Source organism: Miniopterus natalensis, chromosome 6 (genome assembly GCF_054644295.1).
Source record: "Miniopterus natalensis isolate mMinNat1 chromosome 6, mMinNat1.hap1, whole genome shotgun sequence".
Taxonomy (NCBI): Eukaryota; Metazoa; Chordata; class Mammalia; order Chiroptera; family Miniopteridae; genus Miniopterus; species Miniopterus natalensis.
Window position 1 is genome coordinate 61,048,775 of NC_142086.1, and position 15,039 is coordinate 61,063,813.

At 36.9% G+C, this 15,039-nt stretch overlaps 1 protein-coding gene across 5 annotated transcripts in view; it reads left to right on the forward strand.

Annotated features, from left to right (window-relative positions):
• TBL1XR1 (TBL1X/Y related 1) overlaps nucleotides 1-14,543 on the forward strand; it is a 134,274-nt gene extending 119,731 nt beyond the window's left edge. For 3 of the 5 annotated variants that reach the window (XM_016218038.2, XM_016218039.2, XM_016218040.2), the window contains 5 exons: nucleotides 7,600-7,721; nucleotides 8,087-8,161; nucleotides 9,668-9,795; nucleotides 10,577-10,742; nucleotides 14,164-14,543. In XM_016218038.2, coding sequence (XP_016073524.1) covers nucleotides 7,600-7,721; nucleotides 8,087-8,161; nucleotides 9,668-9,795; nucleotides 10,577-10,742; nucleotides 14,164-14,313 — 641 coding nt within the window. In that variant the 3' untranslated portion in view covers nucleotides 14,314-14,543. The remainder of the gene's footprint in view (nucleotides 1-7,599; nucleotides 7,722-8,086; nucleotides 8,162-9,667; nucleotides 9,796-10,576; nucleotides 10,743-14,163) is intronic. The other 2 variants (XM_087818308.1, XM_016218037.2) reach the window with 1 other exon arrangement.
• Nucleotides 14,544-15,039: the final 496 nt, after the last annotated feature.

Sequence of the window (15,039 nt, forward strand, 5' to 3'; positions counted from 1 at the left end):
CCACATTCAAGACATTGAATTACATCTGTTGGCTTCAGAAGTTCCCTTCTGCCCTTTTATGCTCTCTCCCCCAACCCAGGCAACCACTCATAGTTTTTCTGTCACCAGTAATTCCTTTACATGATGTAAATGGGATCACACAGCACGTATTCTTTGGTCTGCTTTTTTCACTCTACATAATTATATTGCTTTCCTTTCAATTGATGAGTAGTATTCCATTACGTAGGTATATACCACAGTTTATCACCTACTGAAGCACATTGGGGTTGTTTCCAGTTTTTGCTTATTACAAACAAAACTGCTATCAACGTTCATGTACACAAGTAGTCTTTATACGGACTTCTGCTTTCATTTCTCCTGTGTGAATACTTAGGAATAGAATGACTAGATCATATGGTAGGTGTATATTTAACTTACTAATAAACTGCCAAACTGTTTTCCAGAGTACTCTTTTTAAACTGGTTTATGTTAGCAGCAGCAGTGGGTCATCCCTCTGTATTGTGCCAGCACTTTTTATGTAGTCTTTTTAATTGTAGCCATTCTAAGATGTGTGTAGTGGTATCTCACTGTGGTTTTAATTTGCATTTCCTAATGACCGATGATGTTGAGCATCTTGCCATGTGCTCATTTACCATCTTTATGTTTTCTTTGCTGAAGTGCCTATTTAAATCGGACCTTTTATTTAATTTTGTTTTCTTATTAATAAGTTTTCTGAGTTCTTTATTCTCGGTGCAAGTCTTTTATCACGTATTTACAAATATTATCTGGAATCTGTGGCTTGTTTTTGCATTGTTTTGATAGTGTCCTTGGAGATCAGAAGTTAATAATATTGATGAATTCTATAATTTATTAACTTCTTTTATGTGTCATGCTTTCAGAAGTTGAGGCACTGAATTGGGCCTTTCTGCTTTTCTAATGTAAATATTTAGTGCTATAAATTTACTTCTAACTCCTTACTACTTAGTGACATCTCACAATTTTTATACGTTGTGTTTTTATTCTGTTCAAAATACTTTCCACTGTTGGTTTCTTTTGCCTTATTAATTTCTGAGTATTTGGGAAGTTTCCAGAGAGATTTGTACTATTGACTTCTAATTTAATTCCATTGTTCCTATAAATGTCATTTAGGTCAAGTTGTGTTTTTTTTGTTTATTTCTTTTACATATATTTTTATTGATTTCGGGGAGAGGGAATGAGAGGGAGAGAGAGAGAGAAACATCAATAATGAGAGAGAATCACTGTTTGGCTGCCTCCTGCACGCCCCCTGCTGGGGATCAAGCCCGCAACCCAAGCATGTGCCCTGACCAGGAATCAAACCTTGATCTTCCGGATCATAGGTCGATGCTTAACCTCTGAGCCACACTGGCTGGGCTGTTTTTGTTTTGTTTTTTAAATTTTGGGGTGTTTTCTGTACTGTTTCAATTTCACAAGTCTTTTCTGAAACATCTACAGCTTATCCTATCTAGTGCATTTTTTCATTTCACATTTCAGTTTTCATCTCTAGAGGTTTGATTTAGGTCTTTTTTACATCTTTTGTGTTTCTACTTAACTATCCGGATACATGGTATGTACAGTTGACCCTTGAGCAGCATGAGTTTAAATTGCACGGGTCCATGTATATGCATTTTCTTTTCAATAAATATACATTCCTCCCTCCATATCCTTGGGTTTTGCATTCATGGATTCAACCAACTTTAGATGCAGAGGGCTAACTATATGCTTTTTTTTTTTTTTTTTTTTTAAAGAAATACGGTTTTGGGGTTCTTTTTAGAGAGAGAGGAAGGGAGGAGCGAGAGAGAGACATCATCATCTGCCTCCCACACACCCCCTACTGGGGATATAGCCTGCAGCCCGGGCATGTGCCCTGTCCCAGAATCAAACCAGCAGCCTTTTGGTACATGGGACAATACTTAACCAACAGCCACACGGGCCAGGCCTAATTATGCATTTTGTACATCACTTTATATAAGGGACTTGAGCATCCATGGATTTTGATATCCATTGGGTTTCTGGAACCAATCCCCTGCAAATACTGTGGGATGACTAGTTGAGTTTTTGAGGAGTCAAAGTTATATGCATATTTTTTACTGTGCATTGTGCAACTGTCAGTTGTATCTGCAAGTGCTTTGATGTCTTTGTTAATTCTAACACGATTTTTCTCTTCATTTTGGTCATTTTCCTGTATCTTTGAGTGCCTTGTTACTTTTGGTTGGAAGTGGGATGTTTTGAATTTTGCCTTGTTGAATGTATTCTTGTAAAAATACTTGCGAACTTTGTTCTGGGACACAGTTAAGAAATGGTTTGATCGTTTAGGTGTTGCTTATAAAATTATTAAATGGCAGTGAAAAAGTGCTCAGTTTATGGCTAATTATTTCCCAGTATTGAGGTAAAAACCTCAAGTGCACTCTAGCCAGTGTTCCATGCATTATGAAGTTTCTCATCTGACTGGTGGATGGATACAGGCGCTATTCCCAGCCTTGTGTATCAGGCATTGTTTCTTCTCATCTGTTTAAGTTGTTCATTCCCAGGTCTCAGCTAGTATTGTCATGCACTTGTGCTGGATATGTGATTAGAGCCCGCTACAGGTCTTCAGAGTTCTCTATGTAGCTCTCTCCTTTCTAGTACTCTGTCCTGTGAATTCTAGCTGCCTTTGTCTCCCCAGATTCTCAGCTTTGTCTGTTCAACTCAGGAATTTCATGGATCTCTGCCTAGGGAGATTTCTCTTTCCTGTGCCAAAACCTGGACTTTTTTTTTTCCAGATTGTAAGCTTGGGCAATTTTGAAGGCACATTGTTTGTTGGGTGTCCTTTCTCTGAGGAACCACTGTCCTTTGTGCCTAATGTCCAGTGTCTTAAACTATTCTTTCATATATTTTGTAAGTTTTTTGGTTGTTTGAGGCAGGAGGTAAATATGGTCCCTTTCACTTCATATTGACCAGAAATGGAAGTCTACCACGCTTTTTAAATTACTGTATTTTAATTCCTTTACTGAATGTTCTCCTGTGTATATAATGCATAAATTGTGTAATGCATAAATCATGATTATAGATGTGTTACAATGCGTTACCACTTCATACCCATTAGGGCAGCTATAAAAAATAACAGTGTTCATGGATGTGGAGAAATTAGGACCCTTATACTTTTCTATGTAAAATGGTGCATTCATGGTGGAAAACAGTATGGCAGTTACACTGACAGCTACATATAGAATTAACATGTAACCTAGCAGTTGTACTCCCACATATGTATCCAAAAGAACTGAAAGCAGCGACTTGAACAGATTCTTGTCTGTCGGTGATCATAGCAGCATTATTCACAGTAGTCAGAAGGTGGAGACGACCCAGCACTCATCAGCACATGGATGGGTCAACAAAATGGGGTCTAGACAGACAGCTAATACTCAGCCATGAAAACAAACAAAGTTGGACGCATGCTGTACCATCAGTGAACCTTGTACACATTATGCTAAGCGAAGTAAACCAGACACAAATGGACAAGTAGTATGATTCTCCTTATATGAAGTAATTACAATAAGCAAATGCATATAGACAAAAAGTAAAGAATAGGGGTTAGCAGGACTGGGGGTGGGAGGAATGGAGAGTTATTGCTTAATGGTTAAAGTTTGTGTTTGGGGTGATGAAAAGGTTTTGGAAATAGTGGTGATAGCTGCACAACATTATGAGTATAATTAATACCACTGAATTGTATACTTAATAAAATGATATTTTATGTTACATATGACCACAATATTTAAAAGTTAATAATGTAATATACCAAAAAGCATTGAATTGTGTACTTTAAATGGGTGAATCCTGTGGCATGTGAATTGTATTTGAATAAAGCTGTTTAAAAAAAAAAGGAAATGAGTAATGAATGCCTTTCTTCCCTGCCCCCTCATAGGTTTGTTCATTACCTTTTTAACTTATGAAGGATGCACAGGTTAACAAAAATAAATCAGATTTGGAGGACACAGAAATTTGAATCTCGGCTTCAAATTAAAAGTTTGTGTTACCCTGGGCAAATTAACTTTTCTTAGCTTTTATTATGTGTAAAATGAGGCCAGTAATAGCAAACACAACTCTTATATATCACTTACATAAGAGCACATTTTATGTTAGAGGTCTTTTTCTATCCTAAAGAACTTGCCTGTGTTCTTAGATTGCACCAATCCATAACCATTGCATCTTATGAGCCAGACAAATCACAGACCCATTAATCACACAGCTCATGTTGCAGCATTCCCCAGCCTCCTCCAGTTGTCTGTACCTGCTCATAGTTTGTTTTTGTTTTTGTTTGAACCTAAGTGTGTCTGTTTGAATACTACTACTTATTTTCTCTTACTAAGATTTTGTAGACAACTCTGTACCAAGTTAGTACCCTGGTGCATCAGGACAGATATTTGACCTTCTTCAAAGCAATTTATTATACATTGAATTGTCTTCTAAATTAATTTGATTTTTCAGGTCTTTTTTTCCCTTACTACTTAACACTTGAATAAGTTATTTACCTAAGAAACATTTTGTTAAAATTCTTTTTGAAATATCTTAAGTAATATATTTAATGTCAAAATGAAAATGTAGTGTTAAGTAGTTACTGAGTCAGATTCCAGGCACAAGAGCAGAATCTAAACCAGGTAATCCAAGAAAGGGAATTTAATACAAGGAAATAGTTGCAGAGGTGCTGGAAGAGTGAAAAACAGAAGAATACTTAGAGGTAACTCAGAGTTTAACACTGCCGGAAACCTAAGACTTAGAGAAGACGGCAGGATCCAAATGCCCAGTGTGAATTGGAACCTTAGAGGAGAGGCTGCCTGGCAAGAGCAAGCCCTGTGGAGTAATCCTAGCAACTGCCAGAGGCCCAACCTGAAAGAGAAATGGGAGCACATTTGCCTGTCCTCTTTGTTTCTCCTGACCTTGGGCTCTTGATAGTGATTTCTGGAAAACTGCAGGCACAGGAGGCTGGAATGTGGATTTGAGAGAGTCAGGCCCCTGGATGCAGAACATAGGAAGACAGAGTGTGGTAAGGAGTGGACCTGAGAGCAAGGTGACACACGAACAGGACCGTCATCTGTATTGCTCTGAGAAGTCGTGATGCACACAGATGCAGCGGAGTTCACACACAGTGCCAATCAAAGTTGGCCTGTAGTTTTATTTACTGGCTGGTTTAAGTTGGATTCTCTCAGAAGCAGACCTTGAGCCAAGCATTTGAGTGAAGTGGTTTATTAAGGAAACCTCAGGAGAAACAAGCTAGGAGTTGTGGGAAGCAGGATGGGAAAGAAGGAAGGAGCCAAGGAAGGGAGGAGTTTGGGGGAAGCAGCCCATTTTCAGCCAGATAGACATGGCTCTGGAGTTTTTATTTACACCTCAGACTTTTTCTCATTTTGAGCCAAGGTTGCTAGGTTTTTTTTAACTGGCCCACTTTCCCTCAACTACATATCACTAGCTATTGGGTGCTAGCCACATTTGGGGAAGTAAACAGGAGCAGAGCAGGGTGGGTCTCTGAAGAAGTTTGCCCCTGGGAGCCCTGAGCACCCAGGTGCTCAGAAACGGGACTGGACACACAGGTGAAGAGCTTCTAGTGGGAGGGAGGAGACCAGAACCACCTAGAGTAGCGTTGCCTGTGACAGTAGCAGTCACTGCCGTTCACTTTCGCTTGCCCGCTCTAATATCGTGCCTTGTTCTTGTTTAATCTGGTGAGAATTCTTGTAATTTGAAATTTTGTACAAAAGTCAAATTTATGTTAATATTTTCATATGCCACTAGTTTCAGAAAGGTTGCTTGGAGAGCGGATTTAATATTTCATACCCCTGCATAGTAAGTTTCTATTCAACATGTCTTTTCCCGTTTTGTAAGGACTACTTTTCCTTTGCTGACTCATTCCAGGTAGTGTCCTGATTCCTGGTTTTTGTTGTGGAAATACACTCAAAGCTAGTTCTTTAGTAATGTCTGGCCATGTTACTACCGTTAGCTTCCTTGAGCTGTGCTCTAGATTTTAGATTTTTACCTGATTTGTCCCTAGCCAGTTAATGAAATTATTTTCACTGTTGCCTGTTGTCCTTCGTCTCTTTAAAAGTATCTTGATATAGTTTTCAAAGTCCTGATTAAATATTTCTTTGAGTCGTAAATGCTTTAATTCTTTCTTTTTGCTGCTCCTTTCCATAGTTTCAAGTCCTCACACATGACAAACTTTTTGGCTTATCAGTCCAGATGCTCAAAACACTTATTTATACTATGTTTAATCGCAGCATTGCCAATTACTATTATAATTAGGTACACACAGAGTGATTTTCTTTTTCCCTTCCCGTAGACACCAGTTCTGACCTCCTCTAACTAAATCCTTTATTTCTCTAATAATGAAGATACACAGCTTAAATTTAACCTTCCTGTTTTTCTGCTTTTTCTGTTTCCTCTAAATGGTAAACTTGTTCTGTAAAGGTTCAGAAAATAACTTCTGGTTTTGTAAGCTGTAGAATCTTTGTTGTAGCTAGTCAAGTCTGCCCTGGTGGTGCAAAAGCAGCCGCAGGAAATACGTAGCCTAATGAGCTTGGCTGGGTTTCATAAAGCTTTATATATGGACACCAAACTTTGAATTAAGTATGATTTTCACCGTCATGGGTGTTCTTTTGATCAGGTGTAGGCTTTTTGATTGTTTTTTTCTCCCTAGCCAATTGAAATGTAAAAACTGTCTTGTCTAATGGGCTATAGTGTATCTACCCCTGCTCTGAGTCCATTGTTTTTTGTATGCTTCTATTGTTTAACCTGATTACTTGATATCATTACCTTAATCTGCATTGCTAATTATAGAACCTGCACCTTGCAGCAGAGGAGAAGGAAAGGAAAGAATCTTTAATCATAGTAGAGCTAAAATAAGTATTAAATGCCAGCCAGCTTTGGGCCTCTGAGGTTTGAAATTCAATGACATAGATTTTAAGAGGTTTTTGATGGGAATCTCTTAGAAGAAAATGTATTTGTGAATCATATGCAGTATTCCATTTATCATTTGAGTAGATACTGGGAATGATACTTATTAAATGTAACATTTGTCTAATTTGTAATTCACAAAGTACTCTCCATACATCTCATCTCACTTGATTTTCACAATATCCTTGGTATTCTTGTGTACTAGCGTAAAGGTTCTATTCCCCCCTTTTTTTAAGATGAGGGAAATACCATGACAGGTTAAGTGACTTGCTTAGGGCCCACTACTAGTTGGGGAGTGGCAGAACCACGGCCTCTTGTTCATTGAACACTCACAGAATTTTAGAATTAAAAAGCATAGCATCATGTTCAATTTTATCATTTACAAATGAAAAACCAAAATCCAGTGCTGGTATTTCACAGAGCATGCTCTTGGGAACACTGATCTCCATATTACCAGGCCAGTGTACTTTCTATTAGGCTGTGTCTGACAGGCAACTAAACAGAAATTTATTAATATTTTTTATGTTTAGCTATAATTTCTTTAAATTATATTTTTATAAGTATAAAGTAGAACTTTATGTTCCTGTTAGCATATTTAATGTCCAACCATGGTTTAAAACTCGGGTTCCTAGATGTTGGTACATGGGGAATGAATGCTAACCGGGCTTTTTGTCATTTCAGCACCAGCATTGGATGTAGATTGGCAGAGCAACAACACTTTTGCTTCTTGTAGTACAGACATGTGCATTCACGTCTGTAAATTAGGACAAGACAGACCTATTAAAACATTCCAGGGACACACGGTGAGAAACGTTTTTCCCCCCCTTTAAAGTGATTGTGATGAATAAGTAACGTTTCAGAGTGGTTTCGAAGTACAGTGGTACCTTGGTTTTCGAATGTAATCCATTCTGGAAGACTGTTTGAGTTCTGAAACATTGGAAAGCCGAGGGATCAACAGCCAGCAGCTAGGCCTCAGTGTCTTGCACTCAGTGGAAGCCATGTGGCATGTTCGACTTCTGAGGAGTATTCAAAAACTGAAGCATTTCCAGGTTTACGGCGTTCATAAACGGAGATGTTCGAAAACCGAGGCACCACTGTATGTATGTTTAATGACCAAAGAGCAACCAGTCTATAAAATGAAAATGTAAATATTTACTGTTATTTTTAGAATGAAGTAAATGCTATCAAATGGGACCCAACTGGCAATCTCCTGGCCTCTTGTTCTGATGACATGACTTTGAAGGTAATTTAGAGAGTGGGAGAAATGGGGTGGAGATGTCGTACAATGTTACTGCTCAGGCCATTTGAACACTGTTTAGAATGTCTTTTATAGTTCCTTGAGTGCTTAAACCTTGTTCTTTATATTTTCTTTTATGAGGTATTTTAAATGTTTGAATATAGGAAATAAATTCCCCTGAAAAGGATGGCTGCATGATGGGAATTATGATACTTAGAAATGTGCTGTTATAAATTGTCTTCACTATTAGAAAGTCACATATATTTGCAGTAAGTGTATTTGCATATGTAAAGATTTGACTAATAAGTCGTGAAGATCTCTGTAGCGTTCATGACTTGGACTGAGATTCTGTGAACTGTATTGATTTTGCTGTGGTGGTAATTTGAGTCACCCTTGCCTGGAGACTGATAGATTGCAGAGAATCACTTATTGTGAGTGAGCCTAGTTGACATGCCAGTATTCACATCTCAATGTGAATTTACATTTTTCTTGTTGTGTGACTAAAAGCAGAACTAACACCTATGCACATCACAGTTAGAGGGAAAAAACATTTTGATATAAAGAACAAACTAATATCAATCTCCAAAATTAATGAATCCCTTTCCTGTAACATACTAACTACTGAAAATAATGTTGTTCTTGACTTTGCAACGCCAGTGACTATAGACATGATGACCTTTACAGTCAGCATACGCATTAGGGACTGCTTTTCCTTCCCCTATGAACAGACTAAATGTAACCTTGGTAACCTGGTAGGTTTTCTCTTTAAATACCTGCTGTTTTTTAGTTCGATAGTTTTCCCAAGCCTGAGCTTCCTTGCAAACATTACTAGTAAAAATGCTCTTCTAGCAATATAGTTTTTTTTTGCTGTTGTCTTATAAGAGGAGTTCCTTGTATATTTTTGGAAATTAACCCTATATTGGACATACGATTTTCAAATTTTTCTCCTATTTTGTTACTCGCCTTTTTTATTTTACTTTGCTGATTGTTTCCTTTGTGGTGCAGAAGCTTTTTAATTCTTTGTATTCCCACTGGGCCTCTTTTTGCTTTTGTTACCTATGCTTTGGTTCATACATGAATCATACTATTTTATTTGTAAGTTGCTTATCTGTTTTCTCCATTGCAAAATATTTCCTGATTTAAAATTCTGAGAGCAATTTATAACGTTGACCTTTTATTTAAGGGACAGCATATAAACTAACGCCTTAAACATGTTAGAAACATTACCCCAGGAGCTTATTGAACGTTAGAGTTTATACCATCTGAAGCTGTCAAAAGTAATCTTAGGATTACAGTTAATTATGTCCTGAAGCCTCACAATAGTGAATATTTGGAAAGTACTGTCATTTTAAAAAGAGATAAATATATTGTACACTTTATTTTCAAATATTCCCTTGACCTCCATAAACATTGTTCTGGATAATACCACTTATATTTTGAATTGTCAAGATAGTGTTTAAATTGTACCTTTTGTATAGAAAATGATTTTATACATTTTTCTTTTTTGCTTAGATATGGAGCATGAAACAAGACAATTGTGTCCATGATTTGCAAGCACATAATAAAGAAATTTATACTATCAAGTGGAGTCCAACAGGGCCAGGGACAAATAATCCAAATGCCAACCTTATGTTAGCAAGGTAATATTTATGTTTTACTCTTCCTCTTATGAGTCTTCTACAAATAAAACTTCTAATAAATATGACAGAAAATTAGGGAAGATTCCATGAAGTGGGAATGTATCTTGCAAGAAATACATAATTTTTAAATGGGAACTTTTAAATATGCTTTTTAAAAAAACGGTTACAGAGAGAGGAAGGGGGGGAGAGAGAGCTAGAAACATTAATGATGAGAGAGAATCATTGATCTGCTCCTACTGGGGATTCAGCCCGCAACCTGGTCATGTGCCCTGATGGGAATCGAACCGTGACCTCCTGGTTCATAGGTGGACTCTTAGCCACTGAGCCACATGGGTCGGGTTTAAATGGGAACTTTTAAATAGAGCTTTATTATTTCATGTCATAATGGATTTTTTTTTGTCTGGAGATATCAAATATTTGCTGATGATTATAACCCAAGTAATTGAAGCCCAGTGCAATAAAATTTCCTCAGGATTAAAAAAAAAAAAAGTAAAGTTGAAAATACAGTCAATACAGTGTTCAAAACCATGGATTAATATAAAGGAATTATTTAAAGAGCAAAGGAATACAGTGAATTAGTTTGTGTATGTGTTTCAATTCAGGGACTTGGAGCTGCCCTGAGGCTGCCTTTTTTCATTTATAGATTTGTTTTCCTAACAGCCCATTCTGCTTCTCATGAGGAATTTGTGGCTGGCTAATAGGAATGGATGAATATTGTATATTGGGGTGGGCCTAAGAGTATTTCATTATTTATAAAACAATATTTTTTCCTCCTTGTCAGTGCATCCTTTGACTCTACTGTTAGATTATGGGATGTAGACCGAGGAATTTGCATCCATACCTTGACAAAACACCAAGAGCCTGTGTACAGTGTAGCTTTCAGTCCTGATGGCAGGTATCTGGCAAGTGGTTCTTTTGACAAATGTGTGCACATCTGGAACACACAGGTATGTCTCTATGTCTATATAAGAATAGTCAAGTGGGCTTATATTCAGTAAGAAACATTAGCATGTACAAATAATTTCCTTTCTGGTTATCATTATTTTTGTGGTATGAATTCAGTTCTTGTTTTTAAATGAGTACCTTTTAAATTTACAGCTAAGTAAAGATTGAAACCAACTGAAGTTATGTTTTCATTGTATAGATCAGAATTTAGGAATAAATTTAGATTCTTTATTTTTTCAACAGTTTCACAGACATAAAATGTGAGAATTTAAGATGCATTTATTAAATAATATAATTTTTTTGTTTTCTAAAAAAATTGTCTTTGAAGAACCTATATGTGAGCAGTAAAAAAAATGTACTAAAGGGCAGTGAAAAAACTTAAAACCATACAACCTTTTAGGGACGGTGCTATAGAGATTTTTTCCTAAAAGCAGAGAAAACAGCCTGTTTTGTTGCTTTTTTTTTCCTTTTTAAATCTTTTTCTGTGTATTAGTTCTTATTCTCCATGTAGTTTCTTTTTTCTTCTTTTTTTTTTAAATTGAGAGAGAGATCGATTTGCTGTTCCACTTATTTATGCAGTCACTGGCTGCTCCTTGTATGGCCCGGGCCCGGGCCCGGACGGGCGGCTCGGCCCATCGATGACACTAACCGCCGAGCCAGCTCCCCAGCCGGGCCTCGCGCTGGCTCTTCAGTAGCAGCCACTCGCCTCCCGTGAGCAAGCTCCTCTCTGGCCGTCGTACAAGCATAATAAGTGATTGTGGGCGCTTCTCTTTGTATCGCTAACCATTGCATTTGGTCAGACTGTGTTGCGTAAATCATCGTTTTGAAGTTTTTCTTTTTTTTAATCCTTACTCGGGTATGTTTTTATTGATTTTTAAAAGAGAGAGAGAAAGAAAGATTGATGTGAGAGAGAAGCATTGATCACTTGCCTCCTATATGCGTGTCCCAACTGGGAATCAAACCACAACCTAGGTATGTGTCCTGACCAGGAGTCGAGCCCGCAACCTTTTTTGGTGTTTGGGACAATGTTCCAACTAACTGAGCCACCCAGCCAGGGCTCAAGTATTATTTTGATTAAATTACTCATTCAGATGGCTTCCCCCCAAAACCAAAACATTGTAAAAGGTATACACTGAGAACTCTTGCTCCCATTTCTGTCTTGATCCCCTGCAGGCAGCTGTCTATTACGGTTTATTTTGTTGTTCTCGTGTGTGTGTGTGTGTGTGTGTGTGTAAAAGCATTATGATTCTTTCATTTTATACTTTCACTATTTTCCATTTATATTTTGAACTCCTTTGGGGTTGTTTTTTTATATATGGTGTGAGGTAGAGTTCTAATTTTATCTTCCTCTAGATGGTTACCCAGTTGTCGCAGCACTATTTCTTGTCACTTTAGTGCTTCGTAATGCCCCCTTTCACATTCCAGGTTCTTATGTGGTTTATTCACAGATGCTCTGGTATATCCCTGCATCTTTAGTATAGCTTTAATAACTAACTTTATAAGTCCCCCTAATTAAGTCTTTTTTCCCCTTCAGTGAGGTTTTATAATTTCTTTATATAAAGACCTTCCTTTTTCTTAATTTATTCTGAAGTGTGGATCATATTGTTAACCAGGAATAGCATCTTTAAAAAATACACTCCTTTCACTTACCGGTTGTTGCTTGTGTTTGGAACATTCTGACTTTCGACACATTGCTGCACTCTCTTAGTTTAATAGTTTCCATTTCCCCTTGGCTTTCCTTTCACATTAATCTTTCTGTTGTGATTGAATAGCAAAGGCTTTTTAGATACAATCTATAGATAATCTGTCTGTTGTTTACCTTTTCAATCACTCATTTACTCTATTGTGAGAAAATCAGTTTTAATGAAATTTGGGTATGTGGCTTTAGAGTTCTAATGGCAGATCACTGATTGGTTTTTAAGGGCATTTGAGCAGCTATCCATGCTGTTTTGTTGTATCACTGTTATGTATCAAAAATATCATTTTACTTTTTTTTTGAAGTTTGAAAATAATAAAATGCATCTAGTGAGTTCTTAGTGCAGGAGAAAGTCATTATCGTTTTATCATATATACTTGTAGTTATTTCTTGCATTACTTGGGTGATGTGTTACCTAAGCACTTGACAGGTAAGTTGTTGAAGCCTCGTCTGAATATACATACAAATTTGAGTAGATGCTGATGATTCATTGGCCTTTGTTAATGTCACAGCTCTGGCTTTTGACCGTGCTATTTTGGTTCAGTTATAGCTTAATTCAAGCTTAGAACTTGGTAAGTACTTTTGAAAGAAATTTTTATTTCCTTAAACCCCAAAGTTGACTGTCTTATAGGTTTTACTTTTTAATATCAACAGTTTAGATTTTGTTGGTGCCACTCCTTTCTCTTCTCATTACTTGTAGATACTCAAGACCTGTATTCACACACTTTAATTAATCTCTTAAATTGTTAGAAATTTTAGGTAGGAGGGGAAAAAATTGGAAGCCAGTAGAGCCTTCCCAGTGTGGTAAGCTTGTGGCAGTGACCTGTGGTTCCTGCAGTATTTCCTACTGACTCTGAAGGGGAAAGCAAGGAAAGACAGTCTTTCTAGTTTGACCTGTTAGATTACTTTAAAGCTGAGAAAGACTGTCCTGGTTTATCAGGGCAGAACATCAGAAGCATATTTTTCATTGTTTTCCAATTTCTCACAGCAGAACCTCTGACCTTTGCCCTGTTTAATGACTGGCTTCTTAGGACAGTACATTTTTGTACTGAGTCTTAATTATTCAGTGGCAGCTGAATGATTATGGTTTCTGTTGCTGCAGGAATAAAATATTTTATACTTATTCAGCTAAATTGATAATGAAATTGTAGTGTTCCTAGTTACACTTTTTAAAAAATTTGTCATCTTTCAAGAATAATATGCGTATATTTTAGCTTCTTTCATAACTCCTATAGTTTAGGGGGCTATTTTAATAGGAATTTTCGTTAATATGGACTACGTAACAGACTCACACTGGAATTTCTTTTACTAGTTTATTGTACTTTCTCTTTAGCGTGTTTGTCAAAGAAATTCTGACAATTTTGTTTATTTACAAGTTTGCCAAACTCATGCAGCTTTCAATAACATCATGAAAAATTTATTTCAAGCCATGCCTTGACTGTTCACTTCTAGCCATTGTTAATGTGTCAGAGAGGCCAGAGGTACCTTAGCTAAGAATGATTATCAATACTGGAGAAACTGAATGTGTGAGTGAATGATCTGTTGAGAGCAGACTAGTGTTATCTTTTTATAAAAGGATCATCAAATCACATTTCTAGTATCTTATACCTTGTATTTATTTTGGAGTGAAAGCTGAATCCTACCTTTGATTGCTAGAAATAAAGCCATATAATATTTTTACCTCAATATGTTAATATTTATAAATTTTTGTTTTTCATTTTTTTTAGACAGGTGCTCTAGTTCACAGCTATAGGGGAACAGGTGGAATTTTTGAAGTTTGCTGGAATGCAGCAGGAGACAAGGTTGGAGCCAGTGCATCAGATGGTTCAGTAAGTATAATACAGTGTTTCCAAAGGGTGTGTAAGCATAGTGAATAAATGTAGCTTAATGTTCTCTTCAAAATAAATTTTATGATACGGTATTGATTTTTTTTTACTGAAGGCTGTATACATGTTCATTTCATTCAAATAATGTAACAAAATTTAGGCCACCTTTGCCAAAAAGCGTGTTTTTTATAATCAAGAAATGGAGTTATTTTTAAAGTAAACCTTCATTAGTGAAATTAAGAATAGCAGAATACCACTCTGAGAGAGACGAATTTTCACTGCCTGTTTCTACTTTTTCTCCCCTACAGAAGAGTGTTGGTGGCCCGGGGAGGGGGGAAAAGAGGTAGTTGAGTTGTGCATTTGAGGAATGTGTGATTCTGAGATACTTTCAGGATCAGGTCGGCCAACTCTACAGAAATACTACTTATGACTTCCAAAGCTCTGAAAGCAAAGGGAAAATGGAAAGGATATAGCCATTAGCTATTTACTGGAGCTGGAGCTTAATATAATCTGTAGTGTCTTTTGTTAAGACCCAAGAGATAGGAAATAGTTTTTTTTGAGCATATTTTTTCTACTTCTTAGTTAACAGAGAGTAAATCTTCAAAATTGTAGCCATGGTTCTTCCTCTGTCATATTAGCCCATCGTTGTTTCCTCCAGTTGCTTAGACGATTTATCTGATTTCTGTTAAGTGCCCGTTGCCATGATTACTATATTGCTTCACCAGTTTTGTGAACTTGGAACCAAGAAATAGACTCCAGCCTGGCCAGGCGTGGCTC